Source organism: Triturus cristatus, chromosome 1_1 (genome assembly GCF_964204655.1).
Source record: "Triturus cristatus chromosome 1_1, aTriCri1.1, whole genome shotgun sequence".
NCBI lineage: Eukaryota > Metazoa > Chordata > Amphibia > Caudata > Salamandridae > Triturus > Triturus cristatus.
In genome coordinates this window covers 86671409-86687305 of record NC_140579.1, presented here as the reverse complement: position 1 = coordinate 86687305, position 15897 = coordinate 86671409, and the positions used below count along the sequence as shown (strand labels likewise).

Genomic DNA, 15897 nt, shown 5'->3' with positions numbered 1-15897 from the left:
GGGGGGGGGATTGGGTGGCACAATTACGTCAGGGAGTTCAGAAAGAAGATGACCATGTGCCCCAAAACTAGGCTGGGATCAGAAAGAAGTCCAGCTCTGGATGGAGCACATGGGCAAATTCACCCTGCACCAGAAGGACTCTTTCAATAAAAACCAGAAAGGCAGGCATCATTTAAGGCGCATAGACAAGTAGGAAGTCTCTACTTCAAGCAGCCCTTTCGAGGCACGCACGGAGCAGCGGGGTTGGGGTGGAGGGCTTCAGATGGTCTTCCCCGGGCAATTGCAGACTATTCAATGCCTGGTCCTGTTCCTGAGGGCAAGCCTGCTAGTTCTCTCAGCTGCAACAAATGTGGGGCTCCACACCCAGCAGCGTCCTGCAATGGCAGGTAGGAGACTACCCCTTCTCACAACATCAGGCAGAACAGTTAAGCAGCAACAAGTAGACAAGCCCATTCCCCAATGAACCACCCTGTGCTTCTCAGCATTGAACTCAGGAGCCATCATCACAGATAAGGGCTCTCCTTTCATCCCAGACAGCTCCTCATCCATTGCCAGCACAGGTAAGGGCCCGTCACTGCTACTCTTGCACAGCCTTCTCCATTACCTACTGCCGAATGGTTTTGTAGAAGGCTTTAGGATTCCTTATGTTGGCCCACTGGGAAGCAGGGATGTGGACAACGTGAGGTCTGCTAAATGGCGCCCATCAGTAGTCCAGGAGAAGGTCGCAGAGGAACTAGCATTAGGAAAAGTGGCTGGGCCATTCCCCCATCCCCTGCTGGACAACTTTGTGGTTTCTCCCCTGGGAGTGGTCCCCAAGAAAGAGCCAGGGAGCTACAGATTGATACACCACTCGTCATACCCCGAGGCTAATTCAGTGTACCAATGGTAGGAGGGTGGACTCTGTTCGGTCCCTTACTGCATGTTAGACATGGCAGTGGACATGGTAAGGAGAGCGGGCAACGGGGCTTGGTTAGCAAAGGCGGACATCGAATCAGCATTACGCTGGCTGCTGGTTCACCCAGGCAGCTTCCACCTGCTGGGTTTTAAGTTGGATGGACACTTCTATTACGACAGGTGAATGTCGATGTGTTGCGCAGTGTCCTGTGGCTACTTTGAGGTATTCAGCTGCTTCCTTCAATGGGCTCTCCAATGGTTCTATGGTGTATAAGGGGTGACACACTATTTGGACGATTTCTTGTTCATTGGGGAGGAGGAGACTCAAGATTGCAGGGAGGCACTGAATAATTTCCAGGGATTGAATGAACACCTAGGGGTTCCCTTGGCACCCGGGAAGACAGAGGGTCCAGCGCAGGTCTTGACGTTTTTGGGCATTGAGCTAGGCACAGTGGAGGGTGTTTCCAGACTACTGGTGGGCAGGGTGCAGACCCTGATCCCGGACATCCAGGCAACGTTGGCGAAGGACAAAGCATCCTTGGGCACCATTCAGAGCCTCCTAGGTAAACTGAATTTTGCAGCAAGGGTGATCCCAGTGGGTAGGGTTTTTGCCAGAAGGCTGGCCAGGGCCATGACTAATGTTAAAGAGAGACACCACCTAGTCAGACTTCGCTACGGATTGAAACAGGACCTCAGAATGTGGGCAGACGTTTTGGCTGATTTTAACGGCACACTGATATGGAGAGCCCCCAGGGCGCGCAGCACCAAATTGTGCCTATTTACATACATATCGGGCAGGGAAGGCTTTGCCGCAATAATGGGGAGTGAGTAGTGTGCAAAGAAATGTCTCACCACTTGGCGCAAAAGGAAGATTACAGCCAATGTCACAGTCTTGGAACTGTTCCCCATAGTGGCAGCCCTACACCTATGGCCGGAGGCTTTGGCGTCTAAAAGGGTTTAGTTTTGGTCTGATAAAATGGCGGTGGTACAGGCCATAAATGCGCAATCTGCAAAGTGTCCACTGGTGCTCTGCCCACTGAGGGAACTAGTGAGGGCTTGCATGCATAAGAATGTGGAGTTTCGGGCTAGGCACATTCAAGGGACAAGAACGTGCCAGCTGACTCTCTCTCTCGTTTTCAGTGGCTCTGTTTCTGGGAGGCTTGGCCGCGAGGGAGACCAGAGATGACTCCTTTCCCTGCACATCTCTTGCACCTACTTCAGTGGAACAGCGCTTAATGGAATTCGGTGAACTGTTTCTCCCGACGGGAACCAGGAGGCGGTACAAATCCTGCGCCTCCACTTTCTGCAAGATGTCAGGGACATGGGGCGGGGATACGGCAACACTGGAGCACAAGGTGCAACAATTTGTCCTGTAGGTCAAGGATCTGGACTCCTGGATCACGGGCCACTTAGCTGCAGCGAGTCACCCTGCCAGATTCAGGGGGCAACAGGGCGTGCTCCATACAGGCGGTGCTTAAGGGATGGGCTAGAGGGGAGACATGGGTACCAGACTCTAGGTTTCCCATTGAATTTCATATAATACAGGGTATTATAGATGAAGTGCACAGGGCCACATATTTGTCTCATGAGGCTAGCCTCTTCGCTGCTGCATTCAGCCTGCCATTTTTCGGGGCCCTCAGCGAGTTGGTAGCCAGATCGAAGAGGGATGGATCTGGGGATGCTTTATGCAGATAGGACATTCAGTTGCTAGGAGACTCCCTAAGAATATCTATGAGAAGATCCAGGTCGGGGCAGGGCAAAGTAATTTTGCTACAACCTCTGCGTGACAGGAGGTACTGCCCTGTGATCTTTCTGCCACTAAATCTATCAGAATCTCTCTCTCCCTTTCTCTACTTCTGACTTTCACTACCCAGTGCCCCTTTTAGGAATGTTTTGTCCCAGGAAAGACTCTCAGCTGTTTTCTATTGTTTGGCCTCATGTTGGCTTGAATTAGTAGAAAATAGGTAATGAAATTCGAATTTCTTCCGAATAGTGGGGCCCCAAAATATTCTTTGCCCAGGGCCCTGAAAATACTTAGGAGGGCCCTGCATTCAGATCTCTCCCAGCCCCACTTATGTGCCTTTAACACTTGTGTACTATGACTTGTACACAATTATTGCACTTTCTTACTATATTTGTACTAATAATGCTGCCTTTGTTTAGATTGTATTTTATATCCAGTGCTCTGGGAAGTGCTCACGGTACCCCCTAATGTTTATGGATGGCAGGACTTTTCTGGGTCTGTGCTGTCCTTTCTCTGCCTGCCCTCGGCTACTCCCTTGACTCTCACCTTTAACAAATGCAAATAGGTCGGACTCGTGGTTCTCTTCTATTCCCAACATGGGGGTACTCTGCCACCTAGTGGAGACGCTTCTTATCATGGTTAAACCAACGCCACGTGCGGCCAGTATTGCGCATGCGCAGACATTCAGCACACGTGTCCCTCACCGGATCTCACTTCTCTGCTCCTCAGTGTGGCCTGGAGCCTGGTTCTCTTGTGCTCTCTGATTCCTCACCACTAAGTCTCAGCTTCTCTTTCTCTTCCTTCCTTCCGAGTGCCTGCGGCTGCTGATTACCTTCGAATTCAAGCCAAGCTCTTTACTGTAGCCATGGCTGGACATACGTGGCAATGTCTTACATTATAGCATTTATATAGTGCTTGCTAACCGTGTGTGGGGCACTGAAGCGCTTAACCAGATGGATATTACGCTATATTGTGTAAGGTGTGTTGTTGGAATTAGTCTGTTCCTATGTGAGAAGTGTTTCCAAGTCATGCGTGATGACCAACGAGGTGCAGTTATCGAGGTTCAGGGAGCAGCGCTACTTGTTGGGTGAGGGTACGTGAGAGATGGAGGTGCAGATTATAAACATTGTAAGGACCAATCAGCTTAGTCATGGGGTGGCAGGGTGCTGTGTTCACAACAAGGGGGGTAAATCCGAGAAGGTCCAGTAATCCATCTGCTGACATGCAGAGGTGATGCTGAGGGAGTAAAGGGCAACAGAAGGGCAACAATGGGATTGGGACGTAAGCAGTAGCCTTGGGCCATTTTATTTTCTTGCATTTATTTAAAGGCAGGGATACTGCCTACAGTTGAATACCCCATGAAGGAAGGCAGAGGTGTAGAGGCACTCCAGGCGGCAACCTGAGCAGAAACTGCCCAATCTTTAAAAGGACCGCTCCGGATTCCACCTACTCCCGCCAGGCTGAAGGAAGCAAAGTGATTGGAGCAGGGGTTCATGTCCCTAGCCGCTCTCAGCAACCACTGGCTCTCAAAGGCAGACAAGCCCTAGTTGGTGCATGGGTCAGGCCCCAGCCAGACTGGCACCCTGCACATGTGGGTGAGAGAAGAAGCGCTTGGAGGAGTGCTGCTCTGATAGCGCTAGAGCGAATCGGCTTGCTTTGTGTTACTCTGTAGCCCTCACTCCTCTTTGCGATCCCAATACTTTTCTTATGTCCCAGACACCTTTGCTCATTTTATTTTATTGTATGTTGTACCCATCTTTGTTTGACATACTCAATGTGCCATTTCTACTTTTAGCGCAAGGAAGCCTTTGTAGGTACAGTGTTCAATAAAATGTATATTAATAAAAAGTGATCTCTCACAGCCTCACCTCTCCTTCCCACTGGCCCGAGCTACCCAAAGAGTCCACGTGAGCACAGAGGAAGAATGGGCAGGGACACTCGCCTGCCACCACTCCATCTAGTGGAGGACAGCTGGAGACAAAGGAAGGGACACCCAGTGCAAGAGAGACACAGGCAAAGGAGAGAGACTTAGATACATGAACAAGAGCTTCCAGTTCCACTGACACACCCAGACCCCCTCCAACTGTGTCTCCATGATATTCTCTTCCACAGCCACTTTCACATTCCTCTGCACATCAAAGCCGTCTCCTGGATTCTTAAATTCGGCAAGAAATTGAGGACCTGGCTCTTCACCAAGCTCGGCTCAGCCTTGTTCCATACAGCTCCTGCTTCAGCACCAGGACACTCTCCCTGCACATCAGAGCATCCTCCTCAGTTCTTGAATCCCACATGAAGCTGAGGACCTGGCTCTTCACCAAGCCCGGCCCAGCCTTGGTCCATACAGCTCCTGCTTCAGCACCAGGATACCCCCTGGGTGAGTTGTACGCTACACAAATACACATAACATACCATTGTGATGCTAGGGCGTCTTGTGATGTTAGACAGTGTTCCTCATCCCCAGAACTGCAGTCAAATGCCAAGAAGATTATCACGCGACACCACCTACGTTTCAAGACTCCAGTTCCACATCCCAAGAAACTAATCACACACCACTATGCCCACATCCAAAGACAAAACATGAGTCCCATGTGAAAGAAATTGCACAGCCACACACCAACCATCCAAGCTTCAATGTACATACAGCAAGGAATGAATGCTGCAAGATCACCATTTCCCAAACTTTTACCCTCCAATAATACAAAAGATAATGCAATAATGTGCCTGCATTCTGTGACACGACAATATGTATTAAAGAGTAATCCAACAGCACCCCACCCTCATCAAAACTCTACACCACCAATAATGAAGCAACATAACGCACACGTCCCAATATATCTTATTTATTACACAAGAAAATGATGCCATAATCCCACACCCAAAACTGCACACACACATCCTAAAACGATGATGCCATAATGTCACACAAACTCACTGAACCCATGGCCCAGGAAGATAACGCCAAAGTACCCTACCTACTTCTAAAGAGATCACATCCAGACCCCAAGAATGTAAAGCAAAAGAGCTGCACCCACATACAAAGGCGCTATGTTAATATCCGTAGGACATAATGCCACCACAAACTAACCACATCCCAAACAAGCATTGGCATAGCTAATAGGTCTCGCCTTTGGGACCGTATAAGTGTTTAGCCATGCAACAGTTGATGTTGTTGTACCAAGGATATTATGCTGCATAAGTAAATACTCATTTTATCACTTTATTACATTACCGGGGCATAATTGCTTTGTTCTACGTCAGATAAAGTGTCTCTCAAAGTGTCACGCATTAACATTTGAAAGGTCACACATACGCACGCTAAATCCATGAAAATGTCACACATAAGCAAACTGAAAATTTGGCAGCTATGCAGAGGCCCCTGGTCGAGTCCCTGTTCTGCAGAAGTATGAACCAAACAAAAAGTGTGTATCTAATATTTTAGCAGAGTACTTTGTATACTTACCACAATCTTTTAAAAGTGCAAAATAAGATTAGAGGATCCCTGGGTAGTCCGAGCCTGCCAATTGTTCCTAGAGGAGCTTTGTGTTCTGTTGTGGGTACAAACAACTGCTCCCCACCAGGCCCTTGTATGTTAAAACAAAGCATGAAAAATAATATAAAACATAATATTTCCGCTAATTTACGCCTGCGTCCTCCCTGTTTTGGGGAATCCGCCCGACTAATGCAAATTTTGGCGTACATGAGAGACAGGGGTAACCACAGACATCATGCTTTTAAAAAAAGTAAAATATCCGTTTTCAGCTGTGTTGACAATCTGAAGAACACCGCTACTACAGAAAATAGTCCAAAGCGATTGTAGCAGCATTTTTCCTTTATTTGTCTTACATGTACAATTGAAAGATTGAGGATCTTCTACGGGAAAGTTGAAAAAGAATTATTGCATTCAGTGTTTTTAAACGGTACATCTCACTCCTTTCTACAGCTAGGGAAATGTTCGAAGAGGAAATAGGCGACTGAGTTACTCAATAAATTGTGGCCTAAATGTGGCTTGCCCATGCTCAGTCTTGGGACTATTTTTGCCTTAAAGAGTACTCCTGGGGTGTAAAGATCGTAAAAAGATGCTTTTTAAAAGTGGCACAGGTTTGGAGTGCTTTGGCGCTGTCAAGCCCTGTTAACCTATTGCATAAAGTTAAATGCAACCTCAACTTACATATTTGGTAGCACTGACAATGTGAAAGTAAACCCCACAATGGTGTACTTTCTGTGAGCTGTGCATCCTTCCTCGCGGAATAGTGAATACATATTTCAATTTGTAAACAGTTATGTGCGACTCAAGCAATGCAGCTGGAAAGCGCATTTCAGTTATAAAATGAAAATATACATTTCAAGTGCACTTGAAGCCTTCGGAGTTTCCTGTCAATCGAAAATGGGCACAAAGAAAGCATGCTAAACAAACAGTGAACCTATTTGCCAACAGATGAAAGGCGAACATCAGCCGTCCATTTTATGAAGCCTGCAATAAAGCACCGCTCATAGCGTCCAGAAAGAAATACAGACTGCTGCATGGCTTTTGTGTTTAAATTAGATTAATTTTAACAACTTTGGAAGAGTAGTGAGGTGGAAAGATCTAAAACCAAAAGTTTATAGACATTGGTAAACCGCTTTGCTTGCTTACAAGCAGATAATAAACTCGCATACAGTGGATAACAAGCAAGCAACAAAAAGACGCGCGGCCGCGAAGCGCGTTCTGTGGTGAAGAAGGGGGAGGAGCGTTGAGGGGCAAGCTAGACGGAGAGGCGGAGCGAGGCGTTCCTCGCTTTTGCGCGTAACCGCACACTCTATGCCTCACAAAAAGCTGTGGTCAGCTTTTTGAAACCCAATAACTAAAATTCTCGCCTTGGCAGCACATGCGCTGGCTCAGGCGAGACCTAAAAAGCACATCTAAAAACAAAGCAGAAAAATCCATAATGCAACATTCCATTCCATCACATTGCACCTTTAGCCACAGAAGCTTATTTGAAACATCATGACGACTTTCAAAGGCACCACGTCCATATCCCAAGGAGATTATGCCAACACGCTCTGCCAACATACCAAAACACCTTATCTATATTCAAAGCAGACCCTAATTAATACACTACTCCATCCCCCGACACTGTACCATTAACCATAGAAGATAATGCAAAATACCATGAAGACATTCCTAAACACCACATCGATATCCAAAGGAGATAATGCCACCGCATCCTGCCAACAAAGCAGGGCTGGACTGTTCCCATGAGGCACAGGGTCAGACTGATTTGCATATGGCCATGTCTGAACTGGGGTGGCAGAGTGGGCTAAAGAATGGTGATGGATTAAACCCAGATCAGTTGACTGGGGGTGAGTGCTTGCAATGTTCAACACTCCGTCCATCATTTCCTTTGGTTTTTGCTTTGTTCGCCATAAGTTGGCAGGGTATGCTCAGACGTGAGTCCCTTGCTCACTTTGCCACTGGATTCAAGCAAGCCTGGCTGAAGACGGCTGAAATGCCAGAAACCGGTTCTAGGAAGCTTGTTTCCGGTCCAGGGAAGACATGGCTTGGCAGTTTGGGCTGGACTGTTCCCATGAGGCACAGGGTCAGACTGATTTGCATATGGCCATGTCTGAACTGGGGTGGCAGAGTGGGCTAAAGAATGGTGATGGATTAAACCCAGATCAGTTGACTGGGGGTGAGTGCTTGCAATGTTCAACACTCCGTCCATCATTTCCTTTGGTTTTTGCTTTGTTCGCCATAAGTTGGCAGGGTATGCTCAGACGTGAGTCCCTTGCTCACTTTGCCACTGGATTCAAACAAGCCTGGCTGAAGACGGCTGAAATGCCAGAAACCGGTCCTAGGAAGCTTGTTTCTGGTCCAGGGAAGACATGGCTTGGCAGTTCGGGCTGGACTGTTCCCATGAGGCACAGGGTCAGACTGATTTGCATATGGCCATGTCTGAACTGGGGTGGCAGAGTGGGCTAAAGAATGGTGATGGATTAAACCCAGATCAGTTGACTGGGGGTGAGTGCTTGCAATGTTCAACACTCCGTCCATCATTTCCTTTGGTTTTTGCTTTGTTCGCCATAAGTTGGCAGGGTATGCTCAGACGTGAGTCCCTTGCACACTTTGCCACTGGATTCAAGCAAGCCTGGCTGAAGACGGCTGAAATGCCAGAAACCGGTCCTAGGAAGCTTGTTTCCGGTCCAGGGAAGACATGGCTTGGCAGTTCGGGCTGGACTGTTCCCATGAGGCACAGGGTCAGACTGATTTGCATATGGCCATGTCTGAATTGGGGTGGCAGAGTGGGCTAAAGAATGGTGATGGATTAAACCCAGATCAGTTGACTGGGGTGAGTGCTTGCAATGTTCAACACTCCATCCATCATTTCCTTTGGTTTTAACAAAGCAAAACACCGCATCTGTAACCAAAACACTTAATACCATAATAAAACAATCCATCCCATGACACCACACCTGTAATCACAGAAGATAATGCAAAACACCATGACGACTTTCAAAGGCACCACATCCATATCCTAAGGGGATAATGCCAACACACAGTGCCAACATCCCAAAACACAACATCTATTTTCAAGGCAGACCCCAATTAATTTGCGACTCCATCCCATGACACTGCACTCTTAACCATAGAAGATAATGCGAAACATCATGACGAAATTCCTAGACGCCACATCCACATCCCAAGGAGATAATACCCCACACCCTGCCAACAAAGCAAAACACGACATTTATAACCAAAGGTGATAATACCACAATAAAACACTTCATTCCATGACGCTGCACCCTTAACCACAAAACATACTGCAAAACATGATGACAATATTCCAAGGCACTACATCCATGTTCCAAGGAGATATTGCCACATCCTGCCAACATCCCCAAACACCACATCTACATCCAAAGCAGACCCTACCTTAATACAATACTCCATCCAATGACACCGCACCCTTAACTACAGAAGATAATGCGAAACGCCATGACATTCAAGACACCACATCCATTTCCCAAGGATATTGCTCAGCTCCATCCCCTCCAATGGCTTTCCGCAGTCGGGCCCAGAACAGAGGCTGCTGGTCCAAGTCCTCCTTCCACTCCAGGTAGGTTTTCTTCTTCACCAGCTTGGCCAGTTGGTGGTAGCGAGAGAGGCTCCTCATTGACACTTTCTCCAGGAAAACCATCACCAAGGAATCCTTGCTTTCTACAAGAAGGCGGTATGTGGCCATCCGCACTTCCAAGGAGCACCAGTGGCTGCACAGGTAATGGCGGCTGATCAGACACACCACCCAGCGGCTCCTATAAATGCTGTCCATGATGTTATCCAAGATGTCTTTGCCGACCTCAAAGTCCCTGCCATGCAGACACACTTTAAAGAGCGGGGGTCCCCTCTCTTCCAAGTTGGGCAGGAACTCGCGGACAACCCAAGCCTCATCGCAGCTGCTGTAAGAGACAAAGGCGTCGAAGTCATATTGCCTCTTTCTGTCGCGTCTCCCACGATAGTTCCACCAGGTCCTGAGCATGTAGTAGAGATACAGGACGTACCAGCGCACCTTGTGATACAACAGGACCGTGATCAGGAACAACATGTTGAAGGAGAAAGTCCCAATGAAGAGATGGTATCCTATCAGCAAGCTGCAGTCTTTCTCCAAGAAATTGAGAAAATTCAGCTTCTGTGGCCCAAGAGAGCATGTCTGGATTCCCAGCTCTGGCACGCTCACTTGGGGGTGAGTGGTCACCCATCTTCTGATCCAGGATTGTTCACACAAACAATACAGGGGTACATCCTTCAGGTAGATGTAGCGCATACTTTCCACGTGGTCGAGCAGACCCTCCTGAAGGGTTTTCACAGGCTGGGACTTCAAGATTAGGAGTTCCAGAGAGACAAGGTCTCTAAACATGGTAGCAGTAAAGTCCTCTATCCCAGAATCCTCCAGGATCAAGGTTCTAAGGTGTGTCAGGTTCCAGAACAGCTGCTCAGGAGTCAGGAAACTCTTCTTAATGTCCAACTTTAGGTTTTTTATATGGAGATGGCGTAAATTGTGAAGATGCTGCAGGCTGTTATTCAAAGGGCTCAAGGATTTATGGATAGGCATATCTGCAGAGGAACTGTAGTACAAATATTCAATGTTAGTAAAAGACAGGAGCCCCAAGCCTTCAGTCTCTGAGACCCCAAGTGGTAAACATAACAATATGTGGTTTTCTCGTAGGTGAAGTTCTTTCACAAATTTGAAGTCCTTGAACCAGCGAATACGAATCTCTGGTGCACTAATGTGAAGGACTTTAAGTAAGCTGCAGTTGTTTGTGCATGTCAGGAGTATTGAAGACTTTGCTTCCAAGGTAAGAGTAGTGAGTTCTTTCTGTTCGATTTTTAATTCCATAGTAGTCTCAAAGCTGATGGATAGCTCCTGAAGCTCGCTCTTCGCGGTCAGGGAGCTATGCTGGTTCTTGAGTATGTTGCCCCTGAGGCCCAGCACCCTTACGCTACTCAAGTGATCAAAATAGAAGTTCTCAAGCAGAAAGAGTTTATTGTAATCCAGCTGCAGAGAATGCAGCCTATCAAGACCAACAAAGGTGTCCTTTTCCAGGGACACAAGGTGATTACTACTGAGATCCAGTGTTTCCAGATTAGCCAGGCAGAAGAGCCGCCCGGAGCCGAGATTGGTGATGAGGTTGAAAGACAGATCCAGGTGTGTGAGGTTGGACAGAACATTGGGGGCCCCGGGTGTGCACAGGTCTAGGCTTTTTATCTTGTTTGCAGAGAGAACGAGGGACCTCAGGTTCAGCAATTTCTTTGCCATATCATTCATGAAAGCTCTAAGGAGGTTGCTGGACATGTTGAGAGACACCAGCATGGAGCATCCTTCAAAGGTCTCAGCGGGAAGATCTGAAATAAAGTTTTGAGCGACTGTCAAGTTCCTGACTCCCAGCCGAGACACCACAGTGCAGACATCTTTAATCTTCAGATAGTCCTGATTTTTCATGGCATTTAGGGACAGCATTTCAATGCTCTTTATTCCAGACCGCAGAAGCTCGATGACCTTGAGACCAGTCGCATCTACCTTGAGGACAGTAAGACGAGGGAAGTTGCAAAATGCATTTTTCTCCACACTTTTTAGATCATTGCTTGTCAAATCGAGGCTGGTAATACTTGGAAAGAAAATTGTGCTCTCTATGATGTTGTCTGTGTCAATGCAGTCCTCCTCCCTGGCTTTAACAATACCATTCCTCTTGATTTCCAGGACTTTCAGAGAAGCCAGTGACTGAAGCATAGTGGTCAGTCTGTACAACCTACTAATCTCATTTTCAGACAAGGCTAATACTTGTATTCTATGTAAGGGTTTAAAAAGATTTTTGGAAAAAGCTGTATCAATTTTCAAATATCTGAGTTCCAAGTGTGTTAGGTTCTCCAATCCGCCAAACACCTGATCATCCATGTCTACGGGTGAAGTGTGCCTGGTATCTCCTTTGATTCCCAGATGTCTCAGTTTGGCAGCACCATTGAAGGCTCCTGCAGAAACATTAAATGATCCATACAAATAGAGGCGGGTCAAGTTATGATACCTGGAGAAGGAGTCTGTAGGGACGGTTGGCACGTCTAACACCAGGCAGAGGGTGTCCACGTCCACTGGAACCTCTCTTAGATCCACCTCCATGTTCCTCACTGTGCTGCATTTGCTGAAGACCCTGAATCCTTCGAAGGGGAATCCAAAGCAGGTCGGGGCTAACACTCCCGGGGATCCCAGCTGGTCCCACTGGTAGATCTCACACTTGGTAGTGGCCGTGCCTGACACGATAGTCCAGCAGCCGGCAACCACTGTGCAAACCACGACCACAGAAAACGTTCGCAGTTCCATTTCACACCACTGCTGTCTCATCAGTGGTTTGAAGTGCAGGTGTCTGTCTGAGCAGCGGCGGTTGTCTGTATGTCTACCAGACAGGGTTATCTTAAGATTGAATGAACCGCCTCCTTCCTCTGTTCTTTGTAGTTTGAAGACACGACATGCCTCTCAGGAAGGTACTGAGGCTGAATTGTTGCCCGGGGCAGTGGGAGTTCAATGACTGGTTCACATCAGGGTTTGAAAGAAATAATATCCGTCGCAACACATTTACTGGGGACTGGATGTGACACATGAGAGGCGTGGTTCACAAATTTACATTAAAAAACCACACACCTTATGTACAGAACTTTACAATATACTTTGGGGACTGTACCCAATAAACCTTTGGTGGAAACAGTGGAAAGTGGTAAAAGTAGGTATGCTGCTCTCTAAAATAAGTGACACATCTGTAGTGTCCTGAGGGTGCATCACATTGCAGCCTCTTCTGCTACATGGTTGTCCCTACATTTACACACACCCACCCATCAAAGCTAGTCAGGCGCACATGCCCTTACTACAGTTTCTCCCAGTTCTCTCTGTGTCATTGGTAGTCGATGCCCACAAGACTTAAGTGGTATCAGGGTAGCTGAACCCCAGCTTGTCGCCCTGCTTTTGGTGAAACTGGCTAAGAGCAGTGGACCACAGATGACATCATGGCCTGCAGCCTACCCCTACTTTAGGAAACCAACATTCTTGGTTGGTTGGAAAGGGGCCTGTCCCGTGTGGGGATGTCTGAAACTCATGTGGCCCAACCTGTAGGCACAACCACCCATCCCCTCCACTGAGCATGACCCAACTCTCCCCACAGAGAAGAACAGGAGGGCTAACCCAATCCCCTCCCACCCCAGAACCGGAAGGACTTCACTGAACTGGAAGTGACGTTGTGGTAAATAAAATAAATATTACCGGACTGAATTTCATGCGGAATCTTAAATTAAAGTAAAATAGCTCAAAATAACGAGAGGCAGAATCCGTGGTATAAGAGGTTTCTAATGGGCTTTATTCCATTCAAAATGGCCGACTCGAGTCGCGGCCCTCAGGTTCCGTCACCACGAAGGTTCAGGAAGTGAAGTACAATAATTTATTAACAGACATGTATTTTTATAATAAGTACATTACAATGAAACGAATGTAGAAGGCGTAACATTTGATAAGAAAAATGACGTGACAGTGACATAATCGAAACTAGGCGTAATAAGGAATAAAAGAAACATGATTGGTTAGAATTATCAGACATAGGTGGATCTATAAGATAATACTTGGCATAGATGCGCGCACGGCAGCATGACGTGTAATTGACGTGCAACTAGGGGGTGAAGGGGACTTGACATTTAGCTCTACATGTGGAGACGAGAAGTCTGGGGTCAAGTCATCCTAATCCCAAATCATATCTAACATCCGATGTTTAAAGAACTATGTTATCCACAAGGAAGAGACTCTCGGACAGAATCTATTCTATACTGACTGTGTGCGTGTACAAGCGTCTAAGTGTCTATATGAGATGCGAGGGGCAGAAAACTTTCCATGGCAACAGGGCTATGAATCACTTGCAGGAGGACGGAAAGGCTGAGTCCTTTGCTTGTGAGCTAAAGGAAATGTTTACCTAAATCACTGGACAGGAATGCATCGGCTGAAGAGCAAAATAGATAATTCGAAGGTGAAATACAACTTCTTGGTAGACAGGCGAAAACTAGCCGAGGCAGGCACCGTTAGCTGCACAGGGAGTAGGACAAAGTTCATGGATACAGATGCGAGCTCAAGCTGAAGCTGTCAAAGACAGAGAGCAGGGAAAGGCTTTGAGGACAGAATCGGGCCTACTCGCCTGAACTGTAAAGATGAAGTAACTTAGCCATATAAAGTCGGTGGCCTTTTATACTTAGGAATCGAATATCCAGCCCATTGATGGCGGATCTGACAGAGAACATGTTGACGGTAGACACACATATGTTTGCGTCTTAGAAACTGGAACTGGAGGGAACATACATGTACTTGTAACATGCATATAGAACCGTTGGGGTCCAAGATAGGGGACATAACTGATCAGGAAAATCCACATTTCCACATTCCCTCCTTGTCCCCTTCTTGCCCTTCACGAGACATCAATCTTCATCATTCCATTGATTTGCTCATGGAGCATCATTTCTTCTTCTTTCTTCTTCCGGGATCTTGAGCGAAAACCTTGATGTGGGATACACGATGTGGCACACAGACCACAAATCGCTGGTCCACATTGTAGGCATAGACAACAACTGAAGAGCATAAGAAGGCCAATACCTAGGAAGGATAGAACTCTCCATCCCCAGGCTGATATCACACTCCTAAACCACCCGGACCACGTCCAAGTGCCTGGATTCTCGTGTATCTGGCTTACAATCTTATGAAGGCGTGTTATAGCTTTATATACAGATGGCGAATTTTCTGGTATGAATATGCAGCAGCTGGATCCGATGACCCTGCAAGCTCCGCCCCTATCGGCCAGGATGACGTCAAGGACAAGACGATTCTGGAGAACAACAATTCTCATCACTGATTGTTCCTCTGTCAGATTGCCTAGGGCGGCTATAGTCTCGTTTACTACAGCTTCAAGAGTCTTGGTGAGTCTACGTATCAGCTTACTATTTGATATAGTACCTATATAGGGAAAGATACCTTTATTGAAATCTACATACTTGTCCCATGATGTCTCAGTATAATCGACAACTGGGAGATCTCTTTGCTCTCTATTGTGTACTAAATGAACATTTCGATAATAATCAGGGGGAGCTAGGAAAACAGGTGGCAAAAGGAATGCTATGTAACAGGTACCATCCCAATCTAGAGGCAGACGCATATATGCAGTCTGACCACATATGAAGTAGGAATGGCGAGAAGCTCTAAATGAAGATTTACCTTGATCACTATATTCTACTGTAATAACGCATTGGCTATGGCCCATGTGTTTGGAACCAACTTTTCTAACACATAATTCACCCTTAACTGGAAATACTGACATAGTGGGCAGAATTAGTTCAACTTCGGATTTGACATTCAAAATCATAAGATTAGGTGTAAAATTACCTAATTTATACACTTCATTTTCTAGATCAGTTCCTGTTCTACTGAGGTGACCCTCCTTATTAGGGTGACAGACTTTGAATAAAACTAGATTCAGATTTCCCCATATCCAATGTTGTTGATAAACTGCTGTGTCTGGGTCTATGGAATTTAATAAACTAAACCATGCTCCACAGGAGCCATTGTGTGTGAACGGATGTGGAAAGAAAGGCAGAACTCCTTTGTTATTCTGATAGGGAGGGAGTCGGCCACACACCCAACAATTGGTCGCATTACTAGTCTGATGGGAATGATGTAACATACTAATGAATGTGTTATTGCGCAGCGCAAGTC

General features: G+C 46.8%; 1 protein-coding gene across 1 annotated transcript; it reads right to left on the bottom strand.

The window, feature by feature from the left end:
- Positions 1–9618: 9618 nt before the first annotated feature.
- On the bottom strand, positions 9619–12486 carry LOC146869549 (uncharacterized). The gene has a single exon (XM_085638348.1). The coding sequence runs from the start codon at positions 12484–12486 to the stop codon at positions 9619–9621; it is 2868 nt and encodes a 955-aa protein (XP_085494474.1).
- Positions 12487–15897: the final 3411 nt, after the last annotated feature.